At 32.9% G+C, this 23,498-nt stretch overlaps 1 protein-coding gene across 11 annotated transcripts in view; it reads left to right on the top strand.

The window, feature by feature from the left end:
• The window catches only part of cacna1g (calcium channel, voltage-dependent, T type, alpha 1G subunit), a 162,906-nt gene that overhangs the window by 51,605 nt on the left and 87,803 nt on the right, over positions 1–23,498 (top strand). For all 11 annotated transcript variants that reach the window (XM_051124015.1, XM_051124013.1, XM_051124014.1 and 8 more), the window contains exons 9-12: positions 12,682–12,833; positions 15,763–15,948; positions 16,036–16,150; positions 18,593–18,748. In XM_051124015.1, the coding sequence (XP_050979972.1) occupies positions 12,682–12,833; positions 15,763–15,948; positions 16,036–16,150; positions 18,593–18,748 (609 nt within the window). The remainder of the gene's footprint in view (positions 1–12,681; positions 12,834–15,762; positions 15,949–16,035; positions 16,151–18,592; positions 18,749–23,498) is intronic.

The raw sequence follows: 23,498 nt of genomic DNA, 5'->3' as shown, positions 1-23,498 counted from the left end.
CTTAATCTGACAATTTGCTTTTATACGTCACAATTATTGCTACTTTGTTTCTAGTAATTGTGATTTTTATATCTCGCAATTGCGACTGTTTCTCATAATTGCAACTTTATATCACAATTATGTATTTACTTGTAATTCTGCCTGTAAATCTCACATTTGTGACTTCATACAGTACTGTTCGAAAAGATTGGGGTCAGTAAGATATATAGTTTTAAAGTAATTAAGGACTTTTATTCAATAAGAATGCCTTTATTTGATCAAAATGACAGTAAAATGACAGTATTTTAAATAAATGCTGTCCGTTTGTGTTAAACTGTTTTCTACACTAATAATAATAAAAGTTTTTAAGCACTAAATCAGCATATTAGAATGATTTCTGAAAGATCACGTGACACTGAAGAGGATTTGCCATCACAGGAATAAATTACATTAAAATAGACAACATTTATTTTAAATTTAAATAAATGCATCCATGGTGAGCATAAGCAGCTTAAAGCAATCTTACAGACCACAAAATTTTGAACGGTAGCATGTCCTAATTTAGAATAAAAATCGCCCATGTACCTGTCTGCCCGTGCTGCGGTGTTATGGAATGAAAGACTTTCCATATGCACCATGCTTTTGTTGTTTACCATTGTGTGGTAATTCGCCATACTAGAGAATGAGCACGAATTTGAGGGCTGAACTGAACGGAGAGGGCAACTGGCACACATCTGAAATTCATTGCAGTGTGTTTACACAGTGTGCTCGCATGCTTCACAGTCTTCCAGATCTTTTGGAGGGCACACACCGCAGTTCATGCCCGCCTGCAACGGCCCCCCTTAACTCGTGATTGAAGTCGTAACTCAGGCCTTTGACGTGAGCAACTAGGAAAATTATCAGTATTTTATGAGACGTTGCAACTTTGAAGGATGATGAATTCCTCGGAGTGAGAGTTAGAGTTTTGTATTTTTCTCAGAAAATGGTTGATTCTCAGACAAGAAAACAACATTTATCATCACGCACTCTGATTAGAGTGATTTATTCTGGTAATTTGAGAGTTATTCAAAAAATATGAAGTAAATGGGAACGTCTGCTGGCAAGCGGGAGCGAATATGCGGGCAATGTAAAAAGTTTGGTCCTCGGCCTTTTTAACTCAAGCGGCCAAAAAATGAATGCAGTTTATTAGACGCAGAGTCGTCGCATGAATTCAGTGGGCCCAGGATAGTAGTTCAGAAGTTTGGGGTTTTTAAAGGTTTTTGAAAGTATTTTTTAATCAAAAATACTGTAAAAACAGTAATATTGTGAAATAAAACAAACAACCGTTTTTATTGTAATATACAGTTAAGGTCAAAAGTTTGCATACACATTGCAGAATCTGCAAAATGTTACTTATTTTACCAAAATAAGAGGGATCATACAAAATGCATGTTATTTTTTATTTAGTACTGACCTGAATAATATATTTCACATAAAAGATGTTTACATACAGTTCACAATAGAAAATAATAGTTGAATTTATAAAAATGACCCTGCTCAAAAGTTTACATACACTTGATTCTTAATATTGTGTTGTTACCTGAAAGATCCACAGCTGTTTTTTTGTTTTGTTTTGTTTCCACAAATTCTTTGCTTTTTCAGCATTTTTGTGACCCAGCAACTGTATGATTTTGAGATCCATCTTTTTATGCAACTATTACAGAAAGGGAGGGTGAAAACTTTTGAACAGAATGAAGAGTGTATATTTTATTTGGCCTAAATATCAGATTTTCATTTAGTACTGCCCTTTAGAAGCTACTTACATGTTTCCCAGAAGACAAAATAAGTTAAATTTACCCTGATCTTCAAATTCCAGAAAGTTTTCACCCCCAGCTCTAAATGCATTGTGTTTCCTTCTGGAGCATCAGTGAGCGTTTGAACCTTCTGTAATAGTTGCATATGAGTCCCTCAGTTGTGCTCAGTGTGAAAAGATGGATCTCAAAATCATACACAAGGGTTCAAATACACAAAAATGCTAAAAAAACAAAAACAAAGAAGTTGTGAGACCTGAAGGATTTTCTGATGAACAGCAGGCAGTTTAACTGTTCAGAACAAACAAGGGACTCATTAACAAATATCACTAAACAAAAAAACAACAACAACAAAAACGCAGCTGTGGATCGTTCAAGTAACAACACAGTATAAAGAATACCGTGTATGTAAAAAAAAGAGTCATTTTTATAAATTCAGCTATTATTTTCTCTTATGGGTTATATGTAAATATCTTTTATGTGAGTTATCTTATTCAGGTCAGTACTAAATAAAAAAATAACATGCATTTTGTATGATCCCTCTTATTTTGGTAAAATAATTAACCTTTTGCAGATTCTGCAAGATGTACGTAAACTTTTGACATCAACTATATTTTAGATTTTCCTGTGTTGGCAAAGCTGAATTTGCAGCAGCCATTTCTCCAGTCTGTCATGTGATTTTTCAGAAATCATTCTAATATGCTGATTTGGTGCTCAAGAAACACGTCATGTTTTTATTGATGTCAAAAACAGTTATATTGCTGAATGTTTTTGCGGAATATATCACACAAGTAGCAGTGCGATATGGCTGTATATCAGCACGGCTGTGATTCGGCCGTAGATAATCACACCGTGCCAATATACAGCCAAGTGTAAAATTGCATTTATACCACAATTCCAGATGCACGTTTGTACGAGTAAATTATCATATAAAAGTTGTCTTTATTAACAAACTGCATATTTGAAATCTAAACGAGTATATTCTCACATAAAAACTCTTAAAACTACATTCCGTAACACAAAAACAGCATTATCTATACAATTATAGTGAATTTTGGCATTCGCCGTGGTTGGAGTTCTGATATCACTAGAATATTGCACTCCTCTCGGCCAATCAGATTCAAGGACCAGAAAGAATTGTTGTGTTTTATATTTATGTATTTGTGACATTATAAAATGTCTTTACTGTCACTTTTTGATCAAAAAACTTACTAACCCCAAACTACTGAATGGTAATGTGTATTTGAAGGTGTAAGCATGGTGGACCTGTAACAATAGAAATATGCACACGTGCAAGGATGGCATCCCCCTCCCCCTCAGGACTTCAGCTTCTTTTGTCTCCCTTCTCATTTTGTTCTGTGTAAACTCCTGGGGAATTCTGGCAGTGAACGTCGTCTTTATGGAGCGGTCCATCTGGAGAATTGGAGACTGAGATAGAGCAAGAATTTGGATGCACAAGGTCACTTGGGTTTTTTGATCCTCATAAAACTTCCAATCTGGCTAATTGCATCTGTTCCTGTTTCACATTCCTGAAGCTTCCCTTGCCCTTTGTCTTTCATTCTCGTCTGAGCTCCTCTCTCCCAATCACTGACATCCTGCCTCACTTTTTAAACCCACTGTGGAATGAAGAAGAAGCTCTCGACTGCAACAATTCCAGCTTTGTTTATCGTTTCTGTCCTTGAAATGTGGCTAGTAGGGTTCAAAACATTATTTGATGTTGTGTTGTCCGGCTTTGGTATTACATTGTGCGGCACAGATGGAAAGATTGCACATTGCTGGATGAAGTTAAGATCAAGTGGAGTTCCACAGAGTGTAGCCAAAGGGGAATGTGTGAATGACTGAGAATAACAGGCAGAAGAGGTTGAGCTACGTTGATCTGAGCTGTGTTCTGTGCGGCCTCCTTCCAGACCCCGGTCTGTGTTTCTTGGAGAGGAGACATGTTGATCGCTTGATCTTACGCATGAAGCCCATACAAAACCTGACCACATGGCTGCTATTTACGGAGCTGAAACGTGTGCTTTTTATTTTAGAGGTTAAATATAAATCCACAGGCTGATCTCCATCTTTCTTTTCCATCAGTTATCACGTTCTACCTTTAGCCCAAAGTTGTTCAAAAGCTCCTCAGCCCATTCTGTTTGTTTTATTTCTTGGCTGTGTTGCTGTTTCCCTTCCATTTCAGGCTATATATCTGTCAACTCTTTTAGCCAGAAAGGGATATTTGCCTATTTGCCTGAGAAAGGATTTTACTCAAAAAAAATTGCAACTCTACAACTAATGCTTGCGGACACTATTAGTACAATGCTATTCAAATATTTAGTTAATTAAAAAAAGAAAAAAGCTCACCAAAGCTGGATTTATGTCATTAAAAATAGTCTGTAATATTGTGAAATATTATTACAATTTTGGAAACATATTTTTGAAAGTCTCTTATGCTCACCCAAGACTGCATTTTTTTGCTGCTTTTTTAAATACTGTAAAACAGTAATATTGTGAAATTATTACAGTTTAAGACAAATGTTTTTATTGTAATATATTTTATATTTTCCTGTGATGGCAAAGCTGAATTTTAAGCAGCCATAACTATAGTCAGTCATATGATTTTTCAAATGCTGATTTGCTGCTGAAGAAACATGCCATGTTTTAACTGATGTTGCGAACAGTTGTGCTGCTTAGTATTTTTGCATAAACTTAGATAGATTTTTTTAGTATTCTTCCAAAAATAAAAAAGAACTGCATCAATTTAAAATATATTTATTTAGAATAAAATCTCTATATTTTTAACATTATAAATGCCTTTTCGGTTACTTTTGATCAATTTAATGCATCTTTTCTGAATAAAAGTATTAACTTGTTTAAATAATAATAATATTAATAATAATAATAATAATAAAATAAAAAATATTACTGACCCCCAACTTTATAAGTATGGTGTCGCCAAGGCTGCATTTATTTTATTTAAAATTGGTAATATTATGAATTATTATTACAATTTTGGAAACTTATTTTTGAAAGTCTCTAATTCTCACCAAGGCTGCATTTTTTAATCAAAAATACAGTAAAAACTGAAATATTGTGAAATATAATTACAATTTAAAACAACTGTTTTTATTGTAATATATTTTATATTTTCCAGTGAAGGCAAAGCTGAGATTTAAGCATACATTGCTTCAGTCTGTCATATGATTTTTCAGAAATCATAGAGTTGGTGCTGAAGAAACATAATTTAAAATAGCTGCTTAATGTTTTTGTAAAAAAGCGTGATAGCCCCCCCAAGTATTCTTGCAAGTATGAAAGAACAACATCTATGTAAAATATTATTTTCAAATTACAATATTTTTTGTAACGTTATAAGTGTCTTTACTGTCACTTTTGATCAATTTAATGCATCCTGAATTGAAAAAGTATTAACTTCTAAATAAATAAATAAATCTTACTGACCCCGAACTTTATAAGTATGGTGTCACCAAGGCTGAATTTATTTTATTAAATATACAAAAATCTATAATTTTATGAATTATTATTACGGTTTTGGAAACATTTCTCATTTCTTAAAGTTGAAAAGACTTAATATTTTAGTGAAAACTGATAATTCAAGATTTTTTGAAAAAAAAAAAAATGTTTATTTGAAATAGAAATGGTAAACTGATGTCTTTACTGTCACTTTTTATCAGTTTAATGCAAGTATTGTTTCTTAAAAAAAAAAAATAATAATAATAATAATAATATATATATATATATATATATATATATATCCTTTTTTTAGTTGGTGTATCTAAGATCTTGTATATTTGTTTGCATTTGCAATTTTAGTTTTTCAGGAGGCCAGACATGAAGCGCTGAAACCCCCTAAACAGTGTGTTTGTTTGCCTCTGTTGTTGACACATTTTGAAGTGCTTTCAAATCACTTAATGGTCTTTCATAATCATACGTTTCAAACCGCTCAACCCCATGTTGTGGTGCAAGAGAAGCTATGCGTCATGTACCATGTTTATCTATACCCTGTTTTCCAGCTCAAGTATCTTGTTGACACATACTTGTAGGTGAACTTTTTTAAGCTCATAATCTTGAAGCTATGAAGTTCTTTAAGCTTCCCATACTTCAAATACTTCCCAGCACAGGTCGTAGCAGTCTCTGGTCAATGTGCTTATGGTGAGAAGAGAATGTTACTGCTCAAATGAACACATTTTATCCATCTAACCTGTGCTATGCATTAATAAAGGATTTTTTTGAAATTTTCAATAAGAAACTCAAATATTCAGCATCAATTCCACACAATTCCAAACCATCTCTGCTGGGAATCTCAGTTTGTCTTTCAACCTTTTCCTCCCACTCTGCCCTTTTTCTTCTTCTTCTACCTTCGTAATGTGCTATTGGGGCATAATGGTTATTGTTGTTGTGGCTGTGAAAGTTAATGAGTACTGAGGGTTGCTTGCTTTGTTTCAGGACTTGCCCTGGGACTTCACACAATCTTTATAATGACAGGCCTTATTGCAAAAACAGCAATGGGTTTTTATCCTCAGATAAGATGTTTTATGTGGGTGTTTGACTGCATGGGTTTACCCAAGTATGATCGACAAAATATCAATTTGTGTTATATGGCTAATTTGTGTGAGGAAAGAAATGTAAAGCATTATGAGCCCTTGGGTATATCCCATGCAGCTCCAACTTCCAAATAGGCAATACGTAATGGGGTCGTAATGTTTTTGTCCACTGCACATCCACCTCAAGCGTTTATTTACTTTAGACGAGAACTTCTTACTAAGTGAATCGTTTTAGGCTATTCAAACTGTTATGCGGTGAACATGTGGTGAACCTTTTAGCTTGTCTACAAGCCATTTGAGCCGTAATGAGGTTACATAATGAGAGGAAATGAGACTAGCTAGTTTATGCTTCAATGAAACAATTTCAACTGCTCATCATGGGCTTCAATTATTTTGAACAATTTCGTTTTCGCTGGATGTAAGCATGTACTCGTCATTGTTGGTAATGAGGGAGCACATATCTCATACTTGGGAAGTGGCCATCACAGCCATGTTCTTTGCCAAGGAAACTTTTTTTTTTTTTTTTTTGAGTGCTGTAAAGCCTTCCTCTGTAAATCCTAACTTCTATAGCTTTTGCGACTGACAACTGAAAACAATGGCTTATCAGCATCAAATGTATTTTCTTGGCTAAATAAACATTAACAATGTAATCAGTATTCTACAGTTAGCAAGTCAAAATTTTACATATACCTTGCAGAATCTGCAAAATGTTACTTACTTTCCTAAAATAAGAGAGATCATACAAAATGCATGTTATTTTCTATTTAGTACTGAACTGAATAAGATATTTAACATAAAAATGTTTACATATAGCCTAAAAGAAAAAATAATAGTTGAATTTATAAAAACGACCCTGTTCAAAAGTTTACATATACTTGATTCTTAATACTGTGTTGTTTCCTGAATGATCCACAGCTGTTTTTGTTTTTTGTTTAGCGATAGTTGTTCATGAGTTTGTCCAGAACAGTTAAACTGCCCGCTGTTCTTAAGAAAAATCCTTCACGTCCCACAAATTCTTTTTTTTCAGCATTTTTGTCTATTTTAACCCTTTCCAACAATGACTGTATGATTTTGAGATCCATCTTTTCACACTGAGGAACTGAGGGACTCATATGCAACTATTACAGAAGGTTCAAACACTCACTGATGCTTCAGAAGGAAATACAATGCATTAAGAGCCAACGGGTGAAAACGTTTGGAATTTGAAGATCAGGGTAAATTTAACTTATTTTGTCTTCTGGGAAACATGTAAGTATCTTCTGTAGCTTCTAAAGGGCAGTACTAAATGATAAAAAATATGATATTTAGGCAACATAAGAAAAATGTACATATCTTCATTCTGTTCAAAAGTGTTCACCCCCTGGCTCTTCATGCATTGTGTTTCCTTCTGGAGCGTCAGTGAGCGTTTGAACCTTCTGTAATAGTTGAGTATGAGTCCCTCAGTTGTCCTCAGTGTGAAAAGATGGATCTCAAAATCATAGTCATTGTCAAAGCCATGTATGAATTTAAACAAGTTAGTTTTTTTAACCATTTTACATTTTTTCCAAAATAATATGTTTTACATGTTGTTTGAACATTAATGTGTGTTGGCAGTGTATGTACACATCTACCCTATAATGATAAAAATCCATGCAAAATAATATTCCCCTTTTTCAAATCGAGCCATTCTCAGATGCCTGTGGAGTCACACCGACAGAGGCAGCTCTCTCGATAGTTGATTGACATAACCGTCTTACCTCAGACCCGCCTTAAATCAGCTGTAACAGTCTGACCTCCATTGTTTCGATGCCAGAGCAAGGATGTAAGTTACAATATCTCTGATTGAGGTGTTGTGTTGCTGGATGTAATAATGAATGTAGTGGTCGTCATTTACTCCCGACATCTGAGCCGCTGAAGATGCAGTGGATTACGTTTGTTTGTGAATGGAATGCGCCTCCCGATCTACATATATCCGTCTATGTTTGTGCGAATCATTCGTGATCCAGCTTCACTTACAGCAGAAGTGAGTATAAGGGTTTTTTATTAATCTTTGCAATCAGCTTTCCTAATAACGTGCTAGTTAGCAAGTTTAGCGGCTAAATGCGGCTAAAGTAAACTGGCTCGTCACTCCACAGAGAGGGGGGGAGCAGAGCTCATTAACATTTAAAGCAACCTCAACCAGATCAGAATGATTTTTGCAGAGCTCATTTTGACAAGGTAAAAAGGGTGTTGTTTTACACTACCATTGAGAATTTTTAACCAAAATATATTAAAGACTTTTCATTAAGACCCTAAAGAATCATATCAACTTGTGGGAAATGGGCATCCGATGACCCCCTTTGTGAACTTCACAACTAAAACTTCACAAATATGTTCAGTTACACTTTTTAATAGTTATCTTTGAACTATTTTTTTTTTTTTTTTGGATCATTAGTCATCAAAGCTTGGTAAATATTGGTCATAGACACAGAGATTTACTTTAACTTTCACCAAGCTGAACACTCACTAAAAACTCCAGATGTTTTCATGCCATTTTAAGTCTTTCTTTGACCAAACAAAGTGGTTATATCTAAGTGTGTGAGTTGTTTGCTTACTTTTTTAAATTAGTCTTCCCATTAACACTATTATATTGTCCATGCAGACTGATTCGCGAATGCGGAACATGCACAAACACAAGAGGCGGGATTTATTGCATGAACCACTCATAGCCGATCATAACCAGTCATATCCAATCATATCACAATGGAGGCAATGCCTCCTCTCACATGACTTTCCCCTATTCATTCTCACTTACCCCCCACCAAACTAACCACACTAGGGCGTCTGTTAAAACTCAGCGGGCTCAGGGGAGGCGAGAGAGATGCAGACTCCCACTGCAACTTGACCTGCTGGTGTTACCCGTTGAACAATGTTTCTTTTAGTGTAGACCCCTGTGTATATATCCTCACGACACAGGAGCTGTATAATTAGATAAAGAGACTCTGATCTTGCGTTTGCTATGTGCTGGAATGAGCAGCAGCTGATAGCGGAGTGCAGCTGCTGAGATATGGTCCTTTAAAAGCAGTTCATCTTAAGAGGGGTCTGAAGTTCAGGCTTGTCTGAGCTCCCTGTCTGGATGCTCCTCATCAGCCCAGGAGGTTGCATAATATTTTTGACCCCATTAAGTAAAATAACCCATAGTAGCCTTACATGCTAGATCACAATATGCTTTTTAAATGTTCCAGGCATGGAAACCTCTAACTGGAAATGTTTTGTGATGCATGCAGAGTTCACCGTTAGTCTTCGGCCTCGGAGTTCCCAGAAAAATCACTCCTGCATAGATTTGTGTGTGGTGTACTCTTCTCACAAGTGGTCCTGATTTGAACCGAAGGGCCTCACCCTATGAAGAGGCCAAGTGCAAGCTCCTGCTGGGTAGACAGTGCCCAACCCTGAGCCGCTCTGATCCAAAAAACAGCTAAAATAACCAAAAAAAAGCCCTGTTGGCTTTCTTCCCCACCTCTGCGAAACACCTCAACAGCCACAAATAGCCCCACACTTCATCATCGTGCTCCACGGACCACTTCTCAATCTGATTAGATTACATTTAATTCTATTAGCTAATACAGATGTTATTTTTCATTTCATGCACAGTATGTAATTGTGTTTTTCCTCATTACTTTCCGGAAACAATCATCTGGGTAAAACAATTACCTCGTTTTTGTCATCATTTAAAACTCTGAAGTTCAGCGACCTGTCTAAACGTCTCTTAAAATCACTGTTAGTTTTCATAGGAAAATAGTTGCGTGCTTGGGGATGTTGTGTTTTGTTTTCAGGCGTTTAAGACTCTGTTCATTAAACCCAGCTAGCCGTGATGTTTCAAGAATGTGTTATGCGTGCTGGGTCTCTTGCCCAGTCTCATTTTTACAATCAAAAAAACTGAAGCGAAATATGAACCGGCCCATATGTCTCTCCTTCAATTCACCCGTGCCTCATAAAAAAAAAAAAAAAAAAAAAAAACTCTCTCTCTGCATACCGAACTATCAACAACATCAATTACACCAGGGAATCTGCGGTTCTCTCTTTGTAGTTCACCTGTATCTGAGTTTTAAGTTCAGCCCTGCAATCGTTCGACACAATGCGCTCTGATGAAACAAAGAACAATGAGAAACTTGGTGTTTGTGATGTCGAAAAGTTAATCCCAGCGTTCGTTTATCTAGCACAGTCTGCACCGCGAGCTATTAGGAAATCTGAGGCCAAGAAAGTCTGTGTTCAGCTTAATTAAATGAGAGCAAAATATGACCTGGGCCCTTTGGAGTTGAGCAGATTCGTAGGTTTGTAGATCATATTTTTCTTATGTAACTTCTCAGCTGAGATGGTTTGTGAGCATGTGTATCAAATAATCATGCAGGCCAAGGAGAGTGACATTTGTGTAGTTCTGTAGTCTGTAGCTGTTTTCGGTGATCTATTACAGATACAAGCATTGAGACAAGCTCTGAACAAAATCAGTTTTCTTACATTTTTTTGCAATGAATGTGTCTTTGATCTGAGAGTTTTTTCCCTGCTTGCTTTATTTTTAGTATTCTTTCCCTTGCTTTTTATAATTTTTTTTGTGTGCGTGTATAGATAGATAGATAGATAGATATACACACACACACACACACAATAAGAAAATGAGTATAAAAATAGAAAAATAAAATGTACTTCTTTTTACTTTAGCCCTTGTCGTTTTAATTATTAATTAGACTTGTTTTAATTAGTTATTTTGTATTAATTTTATATTTAATAAGATTTTTTTTAAATGAACAAAAATAGAAGTAACAAGACAAAATTATTACAATAAAGAAGTTTTTTTTAAATCCCTTTTTTATTTTTAATAATTATTTTTGTTTCTATCCAAAGCAAGTTTAAAGTATATATTTCCTATTTCATTTATTAATTACACTTGTTTTAAATAGTTATTTTATATCATTTTTTTATTTAATAATATTTTTGTTGTTTATACTCAAAGAAAGTGAAAAAATAAAGACAGATAGATACATAGATATAGATATAGATATACACACACACATTAAGTAAATGAGTATACAAATAGAAATATAAAATGTACTTATTTTTACTTTAAGTGCTATTTTAATTTTATTTATTATTTACACTTATGTATGTATGTATGTATGTATATATGTATATATATATATAGAGAGAGAGAGAGAGAGAGAGAGAGAGATAGGTAGATATACACACGCATACAATAAGAAAATTAGTATAAAAGTAGAAATATAAAATGTACTTCTTTTTTTACTTTAAGTGCTATTTTAATTATTATTTACATTTATGTATGTGTGTGTATATATATATATATAAACACTTGTTGTTTTAATTATTAATTACACTTGTTTTAAGAAGTTATTTTATATTAATTGTATATTTAATAAGAATTTTGTATATTTAACAAGACAAAATTATTACAGTAAAGAAGTTTTTTTTTAAATCCCTTTTTTTGTTTTTAATATTTTTTTTTGTTTCTACCCAAAGCAAGTTTAAATATATATTTCCTATTTTATCTATTAATTACACTTGTTTTAAGTAGTTATTTTATATAATGTTTTATTTTATTTTATTTTTTTTTTGTGTATATTTTTTTATATTTTTTGTTGTTTATACAAAAAGAAAGTGAAAAAATAAAGACAATAGTCTTTTTTTTGCTTCTAAGGAATCATTTTCTTATTGTATATTTATTTTATATCTAACTAATATATATATATAAGTTAAATCATTTAAAAAAAAGTGTTTTTTTGAGTATACACAGCTTAAAGCATCTAAAAATGAACATACATTAACTCATTAAAGCAAATGTAATTAATAATTACATAAAAAAAAAAAAATATATATATATATATATATAGTATTTATTATTTTATTTATTAATTTTAATCATTAATTACACTTATTTTGAGTTATTTATATATTAATTTTAAATTTATTAATAAGGTTTTTTGTTTTTTATACTCGAACGTAAAAAAAAAATATGAAGGCAAAGCAAAGTTTTATTTAATATGCTATCTATAGAAACAAGTCATAATATATTATGCATAATACAATATATAGTTACTTTACTAGTAAATGGATCTAAATGTATCTTTTCTAGTAAATTTCAGTAAAATGTGTGCTATTTTGACTGCAAAACAAGTAATCTTTTATTAAAACTAACCATCACACTGTTAGTTTAATAAAAAATCAAACTATAGTACATAAAATGATGGGGACGCTGTTGCAAAAAAATAAACAACAACTATATTTTGCTCCACAGCTCCCACAGAATAGTGTTCTGTTATTTATTATTGTTGTTGTTGTTGTTATGACTGCAGTGTGATAGTCTTGATTTTACACTCTTCTTCTCTCTTTTTCTTTCTCAGCCTGATGAGTTGACCAACGCTCTGGAAATCAGTAATATTGTCTTCACCAGTTTGTTTGCGCTGGAGATGCTCCTGAAGCTGCTGGTTTATGGTCCTTTCGGCTACATCAAGAACCCTTACAACATCTTTGACGGCATTATCGTGGTAATCAGGTACACATGCGTTTCTGCATTCTTTCTTTAGAACTTCTTAACTGTTAATAACGCGGCCTGTGTCACTGTTTATTGACGTTCATCTTCATTTCTGAAAATGCACACTGGCAGTGTGTTATATCACAACAGTGACAGCCAGACAGAATGCAGCCATTACTGAGTGATGGGACATCTGTTGCCTGTTCAGTCTGATGACTGTCAGCTGTCATGATGAGTGCTGCAATTTCACGCCCATCCATTCACAATTGACATGAATTTGCATATACTAAGACGTCTGAACAAGCGAAAGATTTGGCATGGTGCAACGTTATGATGGGTCGTGCATTTAATAATGCTCAGCGTGTCGCATAAATACAGGCACAAGCACAACACAAGCTATTCTGGGGCGTGGTTTAACGTGGGTGAGAAAACAAATACTGGTTACCATAGTAACACAGTCATTCTTAAGATGGAAAATGAAGAAAGTTGTTCTTTTCTTTAAATACTTAAAATACCTCTAACTCAATCAAGATAGCAAGCAACAATAAATAAATAAATAAAACAAGCTGAAATTACTAGATACTCAAATAATAATTAAAATGAATAAGAATACTAAAGTATTATTTTAATTTTAATTATCTTTTGTTTTTTGTTTATACTAAAAGCAAGATAAAAAAATATTTAAAGAACTTAAAAATACGGTATAAAGCAGCAAAAACAAAAAAAACAAGCAGCATTTTAAATGAACAAAAGTGGATATAACAAGCTAAAATTATTCAAATAAATATTCAAATAATAATTAAAACGAATAAAAATACTACAGTATTATTTTAACGAATAACTACTTTAACGATTTTTAAAAATATATTTGTATTTAATAATTTTGTGTTTTGTTTATACTGAAAGCAAGTTAAAAAATAATATAAAACTGCAAAAAAGCATTAAAACATCTTTTTAAATGAACAAAAATTGATATAACAAGATAAAATGATTAAAATCTTCAAATAATAATTAAAATGAATAAGAATACTAAAGTATTATTTTAAATTTAATTCTTTTTTGTTTTTTGTTTATACTCAAAGCAAGATAAAAAAATATTTAAAGAACTTAAAAATACGGTATAAAGCAGCAAAAAAACAAAAAAACAAGCAGGATTTTAAATGGACAAAAGTGGATATAACAAGCTAAAATTATTCAAATAAATATTCAAATAATAATTAAAACGAATAAAAATACTACAGTATTATTTTAATGAATAACTACTTTAACGATTTTTAAAAATATCTTTGTATTTAATAATTTTGTGTTTTGTTTATACTGAAAGCAAGTTAAAAAATAATATAAAACTGCAAAAAAGCATTAAAACATCTTTTTAAATGAACAAAAATTGATATAACAAGATAAAATGATTAAAATCTTCAAATAATAATTAAAATGAATAAGAATACTAAAGTATTATTTTAAATTTAATTCTTTTTTGTTTTTTGTTTATACTCAAAGCAAGATAAAAAAATATTTAAAGAACTTAAAAATACGGTATAAAGCAGCAAAAACAAAAAAAACAAGCAGCATTTTAAATGAACAAAAGTGGATATAACAAGCTAAAATTATTCAAATAAATATTCAAATAATAATTAAAACGAATAAAAATACTACAGTATTATTTTAATGAATAACTACTTTAACGATTTTTAAAAATATATTTGTATTTAATCATTTTGTGTTTTGTTTATACTGAAAGCAAGTTAAAAAATAATATAAAACTGCAAAAAAGCATTAAAACATCTTTTTAAATGAACAAAAATTGATATAACAAGATAAAATGATTAAAATCTTCAAATAATAATTAAAATGCATAAAAATAAGAAATTATTTCTTTAATTTTTTATTTCACTTAATGTAAGATAAAGGAAGGATTTTTACATATCTTTTTATATTTAATAATTATCTTTTCTTTGTTTTTACTCAAAGCACATTTAAAAGAAAAATAAATGAACAAAAATGGATATAAAAATATTTTTTTATATCTTTTTATATTTCATAATTATCTTTTGTTTTTTTTGTTTATACTTAAAGCAAGTTTAAAAAATAAAGAATATAAAAATATAAAACAGCAAAAAAAAAGCATAAAACAAGCAGCTTTTTAAATGAACAAACAAGATAAATTTATTACAAATAAATATTCAAATAATATTTAAAAAGAATAAAAATACTAAAGTATTATTTTAATTAATAATTAATTTCACTTTAAGAATTTTTAAAAATATCTTAAAATATATTTAATACTTAAGCAAGCTGTAAAAAATATAAAGAATATAAAAATCTAAAGAAAAGCATAAAACAAGCAGCTTTTAAATGAACAAATGGATATAACAAGATAAAATAATTCAAATAAATTCAAATAATAATTAAAACGAATAAAAATGATAATTAAGAATTTTTTTAATTATTTATTATTAAATTAGTAAAATAAAGTGTATGATTTTTTGTGATACTCTACAGCTCAAAGGTTTGGGGTCAATACAATTTTTTAGGTGTTTTTGAAACAGGTCTAAATTAAGCTGCGTTTATTTGTTAAAAAATTAAAACAGTAATATTGTGAAACATTACTAAGAATTAAAATAACTCTTTATATGTAAATATATTATTTATTTGCCATCGTTTTTCCACAGTCGTCTCTAATCGTCTCGTTGCTGAATTGCTTGCGTTCCCAGCAGTTTTATTTTAGCTTCTTCTGTTCAATGGCTGGTGACATTTTTTGCTTTGTTTGAAATGCAACAAACCGCACCAAAACATTTTCGAATGTTTTTCTTATGAGAAATAACCCACTCTATTGCATTTGTCCCTTAGGAATGAAGGGGTAACTATGGTAGCCGGGATTTGTTTTCGCATTGTCCTCCTTGTGCTTTCTGTCAGATAGTCAGATGTGTGTGTTTATATGTGTTGACAGCGTCTGGGAGATTGTTGGTCAGCAGGGAGGAGGTTTATCCGTGCTGAGGACCTTCAGGCTCATGCGGGTGTTGAAGCTGGTCCGCTTCATGCCCGCTCTGCAGAGGCAGCTGGTGGTCCTCATGAAGACCATGGACAATGTTGCCACCTTCTGCATGCTGCTCATGCTTTTCATATTCATTTTCAGGCAAGATGAGACATCTTTTTGTGCAATTTGAATGAACTGTTCATTCAGTGTGTTTATTTTTACATTTTAGCTATTTTGTTTTTACAGTATTCTAGGCATGCACCTGTTTGGATGTAAATTCGGCTCCGAGAGAGATGGAGACACACTTCCTGACCGCAAGAACTTTGACTCTTTGCTGTGGGCCATTGTTACAGTTTTTCAGGCAAGATTCTTTCATGTTACACAAGCTGCATTTCAATCAGGCATCTTAAAATCTATCTTGCGTGATCCGATTATAAGCGGACAACACAAAATACAGATATAAACATGTTTTGTAATACAAATGAATAACAAATGGTCAAATGAGGCATGTTTTACACACATGTACACTATCATCCAAACGTTTGGGGTCAGCGAGATTTAGTTTTTTCTTTTTTCTCAAGTTGAAAAAAGTTGAAATTAGATTTTTAAACATGAACAAACAAACTTATAAAGCATCCTTTAATCAAATATAATGTTAATTTCAGCATTTTTTAATAGAAAATTAAAATAAAAAGCTGTATCTGTTTATCTTGATTAATGGAACTGAGCTAACATAAACTAACAATAAACAGTTGTACTGTAATTTTATGAAGTGTTAGAAAGTATTAAAATGAAATTATTAATCTCACTTAATTTAAGGATTTTTTTAAAAATATTTAATAATTATATATTTTTTGTTTTGTTTTTACTCAAAGCACATTTGAAAAGATAAAGAATATTAACAAGCAGCTTTTTAAATGAACCACAAAGGAATTAACAAGATAAAATTAAATATAAAAATAAATAAATATTCAAATAATAAAGTTAATAAAAATAAAGTAAAATTTTAATGATTAATTTCACTTGCTTTGAGGATTATAATATCTTTTTATATTTAATTATCTCTTGTTATTTTATTTATTTAAAAGAATAAAATTGATGTAACAAGATAAAAGTATTCAAATAAAATGTAAATAATAAAGTGAATAAAAATACTAAAGTATTATTTTAATTATTCATTTTGTTTACTTTAAGAATCTTTTTTTAAATATTTAATAATAATGTTTTGTTATTTTGTTTATACTCAAAGCAAGTTTAAAATATATATAAATAATAAAAAAAACAGCAAAAAAAAAAAAAAAAAAAGCTGCATCTGTTAATCTTAATTAATGAACCTGAGCTAACATAAACTAACAATAAATAAATGTCAATAAAGGTGAATAAATACTGTAACAAATGTATTGCTCATTGTTAATTAATGTTAATGAATTAACAAATGTTAACTAATGGGACCGTATTGTAAAGTGTTACCAATTTATAATGTTACAAATGATCTCTATTTTAAATAAATAAACAAAAAGTATCAACTTTTTCACCAAAGTAATATGATTTCTAAAGTGGCAGTATGTGACTGGAGCAGTGATTGCTGAAATTTCAGCTCTGCCAGCACAAGAATAAATTAGAAAATGTAATAAATAAATAATTGTGGTGTTTCATAATATTCCTATTTTTACTGTAGTTCTGATCAAATAAATCATTGATAAGCATAGGAGACTTCTTACAAACACAATAAAAATCTTACAGACCCCAAACTTTTAAACATAAGTATTAAAATGCCTCTGTTATGCCATTTTTAAGGTAATATTGTTTAATAATATGTTTACATACATGCCAGGTCAAACAATGCTTTTGTCTTCTCAAAATATGCATTTATTATCACCTCATTTTTACAGTAATTCTCAAACGATTCGTTTGAAGCAGTTCAAAGATTCAGTCTCTCTAAATCCCTCATTTTTTGTGAGCCTACTCTGCTCTGATTGGTCAGATGGCCCAGTCTGTTGTGATTGGTCTACCGCGTATAGCGCGTGTTAGAAACGATACGCCCATTGCCATAGTACTGTATTTTGTACGCTCAATAGAAAATATAAATATCAATTATTTCTCATACTTACATGTTGTGATTCAGCTGAGCCATCTTTCAAGAGCACACTGTAAAAACCAAACAATTTGTTGAGTCAACTCAAAATAATTTGTTACCCTGCTGCCTAAAAATTTTAGGATTAGTCAACTCAAATAAGTTTAGTCAACTTGAAATTTAAGTTGTACTAAGTGACAACTTAGATATTTAAGTAGACTTGGTAAATTTGGTTTGTTAAACTTAAAAGCTAGGCAAGTTATGCAGCTGCCTTAAAATTTTAAGTTGAATCAACTCAAATATCTAAGTTGTCACTTAGTACAACTTAACATTTTAAGTTGACTAAACTTTTTGTTGACTGGGCTTAAAATGTTAAGGCAGCCGGGTAACAAATTATTTTTAGTTGACTTAATCGTCAATAAAATTATGTGTTTGTGGGCGGGTCGAGTTGTTCATGGCCGGCCAACGTAGACCATATTCGCGCATTGCGCAAATGTGTTACCCCATGACATTTAGCCATCATGGAAGTGGGATTCGAAGTACCAAAGACTCACTTAGGCTCTTCAGAGTTGATTTGTTCATTTGAGAGACAATAACTTTATTTATCCTGCACTTTTAGCTTTGCATTCACATACAGCTACATTACACACTGCATGAAAGGCAATATTCGAAATGGCATAATAGGAGCACTTTTATGGCATTTAATTGTATTTGTTGTTTGTACATCAGATCTTGACTCAGGAAGACTGGAATAAGGTACTGTATAATGGGATGGCCTCCACTTCTCCTGTGGCTGCTCTGTACTTCATCGCCCTCATGACTTTTGGAAACTATGTCCTGTTCAACCTGTTGGTGGCTATCTTAGTGGAAGGATTCCAAACCGAGGTAAAGCCAGTCTCCAAGCTACCCTCTACATTTTCTTCACAGTCTGTCTTCTCTTTTTTGTCCTTTAGAGTCTAGCACATATTCCAACACTATCTTTCTTCGCTTTCTTTCTCCACTAGCTCTCTTCTGTCCCCTTCATCTAACACTATGTCCTAAACAGGCACGACGTGACAAGATTCAAGTGAAAAGCAATTTTTCTGTCCAGGCTGAAAGCGAAAATGCCGCTTGACGCGACAAAATCACAGCCAATCTGTTTGCGTTCCTTCTCACACTCCACTCCGCAGCTGAGGAGCGTGAAACTAAGAACACGTACCTTATATTTTCATGACTTTTTATGACGCTTCACTAGACAGAATTCTTTTTATGGTTTTCTTTAGGGTACTTGAAGTATTAAACTTGAAGGATTTGTCATATAATTTGTCACTTATCAATCTCTTCTCATTCTTTTTGGATGTTTAATATATGTGAGGAGCAATTTTGGTCCAGTGAGTTTCGTGCAGGTAGGGTTATGTGGCAGAACACAACATAGAAGAGACACTTGCTGTTCATCTTTCTTTCTTCAGTCAATAAGAAATTAAGGTTTTTGAGGAAAACATTCCAGGATTTTTTTCTGTATAGTGGACGTCAATGGGGATCAACAGGTTGAAGGTCCAAACTGCAGTTTCAATGCAACTTCGAAGGGCTCTACACGATCCCAGCCATGGAATAAAGGCTGGTACACAACAAGCCGACTTCAAAGAACTAGTGGCGACAAAAGCCGAAGGTGTTGGACCAAAAGCTGTGCTTGAACACACCGCACAGAATACAGCTGACTGCGATCTGCACCTGTGTGAGAAGAATTAGCTATCTATATCAGCAGATATCAATAGGATATTTTCGTCATTCAAAAGGAGAAAGCAAAACAAGGATATAATAGATATACCAGAGCTCTACGCTTACTTTTTTTTCCTAACGTAAAAAAATTAGGATCACAGTCAGAATTGTAGCAGCACCAATTATATTTTATAAGCTTTTAGAACAAGTAGAATAAGAATAAGTTGCCAATCAAATATAATCAGTATTAACAAAATTAATTTGTATTGCAGAGGTGGCACAGAAAAACACAAGTGCCGTATTTTCATGTTTTTTATTTATTAATAAAAAACTCAGAGGTGGCATGCGTGCAGTCAATTCATAAATTCATGTTGAGATTAATGGTTTAAATATAAAATTTTGAATATAGAAATATTAAATGATTTCAGTAACTGAAAAAATACTTTAAAAATGAAACTAAAACTGCCAGTAGGTGGCGGCAAGTTACTGATTTAATTACTGAATCATTAATTCGATTCTTTTGAACGGCTGATTCATCCAGGAATAAAGCAAGTGACGGTCTTTATGAATGGGAAATTGAGTCATTGACTCACTAGACTCGTTTAAAAACACACGTTCATTCATAAATGAAACACTGTAGTGTTTGAATGGAGATGCGCAGCGGCAGTTGTGATTTATTTCAAACTATTTTTGATGAGCAAAATCAGGGAATAGTGTTATAATCAGACAATGTAATTCACTTAATATTAACTTCTTGTTTATTTAACTGTTATTAAATCAATATCTCATTTACAAACTCCCTTAAAAATCATTAAAAGCTGTCACTCATCTTATTTCATCGCAGTCTCACAAAGTTCCATTATAATCAACGCTGTCTACACTACACAATGAATCTCTTATTTATCTCTTATTTACACTCTCTCTACAGTTTGTTTGTGAATGGATTCGTCAGATATGTTTGTGATACATTACTCAATGTTGAAAAAACACGTAGAAACCTTTAAAGCTCCTCTCAGTGGAAACACAAATATGCTGATCGGGTCAGTCACACTGGTGCTCCTAAATATTTTTTTCATAGTCGCATGCAGTAGTTTTCAGTCGCAAATGCAACTGTTGTCTGTTGCAAACTAACGTCGTCGCCTTGGAATTATAAGGTTCTATCTGATGTTGTCAAAACTGAGTTATTCACACACTTATTCTGTGACAACTTATTTACATTATGTGATGGCTTTTGTAAGCCGTGTACATTCTGGGCCTTTTTTTAGAAAACAAAAAGGGTTCTATCTACAGAAGTCTATGGAACTCAAAAACTTGAAAGCTCAATATCTCAAAACTGCTCAGAATGCAGATAGAATATTATAATTCCAAAGTGACGAAGTGTGTTCTGCGCTGTGTGAAAAGATTTATCTGTCTATATCAGCAGCTTTTAATAGTATATATTCGTCATTCAGAATCAGAAACTGAAACAAATATTTACGTGATAAGAGATGAGAGCTGACATGTGGAACACACCAAACAAACTAGACCAACAGACGCTGCCCGACGAGAGCCAACGGCCGACGGAAGCGGCTCATGTTGTTATGAAAATATTCGCATATTGGAATGCTTGGGTAAGAGCATGTAACATTAGAACAGCCTTCTGTTTCTGCCGCCTTCATTTACTTACTCGTTTTCGTCACTTTGGCTTCGCTAAACTGAGCATCCAATCAGAGTTCTCACTCGCGACAACAGTCCCAACGCCGACTCAACATGTTGAGTCAGGCAAACTCCCGCCGACGTGAGCCCGACATGAACCAACGTGTGGAACACACCAAACAAACTAGCCAACAGACACTGACCGACGGCCAACCATCGGCTTGGTGTGTCCCGGCCTATCCCTAAAGGGATAGTTCACCCAAAAATTAAAATCTGATATTTATCTGCTTACCCCCAAAGGCATCCAAGATTTTTGTGCAGGTGCTCAGGACAGTAGGAAATAGCGGTGAATCAGAGGTAAAAAATGATATAAAGGCTGTTCAGTTTCTCACAAATTTTTGACACTGTCCGTTTAAGAGTCTAGTGAAACGATTGGTCACTTTCTAAACAAAATACACATTTATATACTTTTTAACCACAAATGCTCATTTTGCACTAGCTCGACTTCACACACGTTATCACACTTGAAAGGTCACATGTGACGTAGACAGAAGTAACGACCCAGTGTTTACAAAGCAAACACGCAAAAAAAATCAATCGGCCTTTACAAAAATGTAAAGATACACAGAAAAACTACACAGATGAAGAACTAACCACGCGTGACCTTTTCAACGTGATTACGTAATGCGTGAAGTTGCAGAGCTAGTGCGAGATGAGCATTTGTGGTTAAAAAGTATATAAATTTGTATTTTTTTTAGAAAATAACCAATCATTTTGCTAGATAAGACTCTTATTCCTCGGCTCAGATTGTGTAGAGCCCTTTGAAGCTGCATTGAAATTGCATTTTGGATCTTCAGCCTTCAGAATTTCTGTCTTTCTTATTTAAGTAGATACTGTAGCAGTTGTACTTCAAAAACTGCTGTCTGGGAGCATTTCCAAGATGGCCACCAAGTGAATTGAGTTAGAGTACAGAAGCAACTGACAAAGTATAGTGTCATTGTCAAAACTGGTTAACATAGACACTTGGAAAGCTTGTTGCTCTGTCACATTGTGCCTGGTTAGGACACTGTGTTGTATTAATTATTCAACTAGAAGTGATGAGATTCTGGTTCTGTACCTACTCAAGAGCACTCCTTCTCAGCCTCCTTTCTTCATTCTTTTCCTTTATCACCTTCTTTTTCCATGATCTTATGAGACGACTTATCTCCCGATGCATAGCAGCCATTCTTCTCTGACAGAAAGACAGACACACACACAGAAATGGCCAGGCTCAAGATAAATCAGAGATATAAATGTTATACCTATGTATCATTTTGGGTGGAGGGGTTGTTTTATTACTGTCTCTTTGGAAAGAGGCGAACCGAATCATAAAAGTTGGCGTGTGTGTATGGTGAAAAAAAAAAAAAAAAAACCTAGGATTTGATCACTTTTATTGTACGGTAAGAGGTATGATCAAGTTTCGATATGCATTTTGTTGAACTCTTGTTGTTTGGCGTTTATCTCATGATAAATGTTACAGTAAATCTAAAACCTGACAACTCATTTGTTCTGAACTCTGCTCACGTTGTGGATTTAAAAGATTTGTAAAACTTTTAATGAAAAAAGCACCTCTACATTTTGATCGATTGTTCAGTTGAGCAAAATCGTTAGAATAACGAACAGATGAATCAAAAAAGATAAAGTGCTGTTTCTGTAACACCTCATTAGAGCAACAAAACAAGTAATTGAAAATTGGTTTGTCATTTAGTTTAATTTGCACGATAATACTGAAAGAGAAAGTTCTAAGTGTGGTGTTTTTAGTCGACTGGACGGAGCTCAGTTTGCTTTTCTCCCCTCTCTAAAAGATGAGCATGCCTCTCCTGTGCCTGCCTGCCAGACAGAAATAGCTTTCATACTGCATCATGGCAGCTTAGAGGAAATTATGTTGCTCAGAAGCCTTCAAAATAAACTCTCCAGTCTTAAATAAGAGAGGATAGCCCACACTCATCTGACCCCTATCTGCCTTTACCTTTGCTAAGTGCATCAGATATTATAATCTCGTCCCAACTGATCTGATGCCAACAGGAATACTGTATTCTCCCGCTCTCCCCTACAACTGCCGAACACTGTTGGCTTAATATTTTAACCTTACATCGTTTTCTGCAAACATAGTGTTTATTTTTAGTTGGTCAAAGTTTTCAGTGCGTCAGGGTTGCTGGGGAAACCGGTGGCTGAATGACGCGTTTGAAGCAGAGAGATCAAGGGCCAGGATGAATGTCCCTTCAACAACATAATGTCCCGTCCACTGAAGCAAATAGCTTCA

This window comes from Labeo rohita, chromosome 12 (genome assembly GCF_022985175.1).
Source record: "Labeo rohita strain BAU-BD-2019 chromosome 12, IGBB_LRoh.1.0, whole genome shotgun sequence".
In the NCBI taxonomy this organism is placed as follows: Eukaryota; Metazoa; Chordata; class Actinopteri; order Cypriniformes; family Cyprinidae; genus Labeo; species Labeo rohita.
Note: the sequence above shows the minus strand (reverse complement) of the source record. Positions and strands in the feature narration are given on the sequence as shown.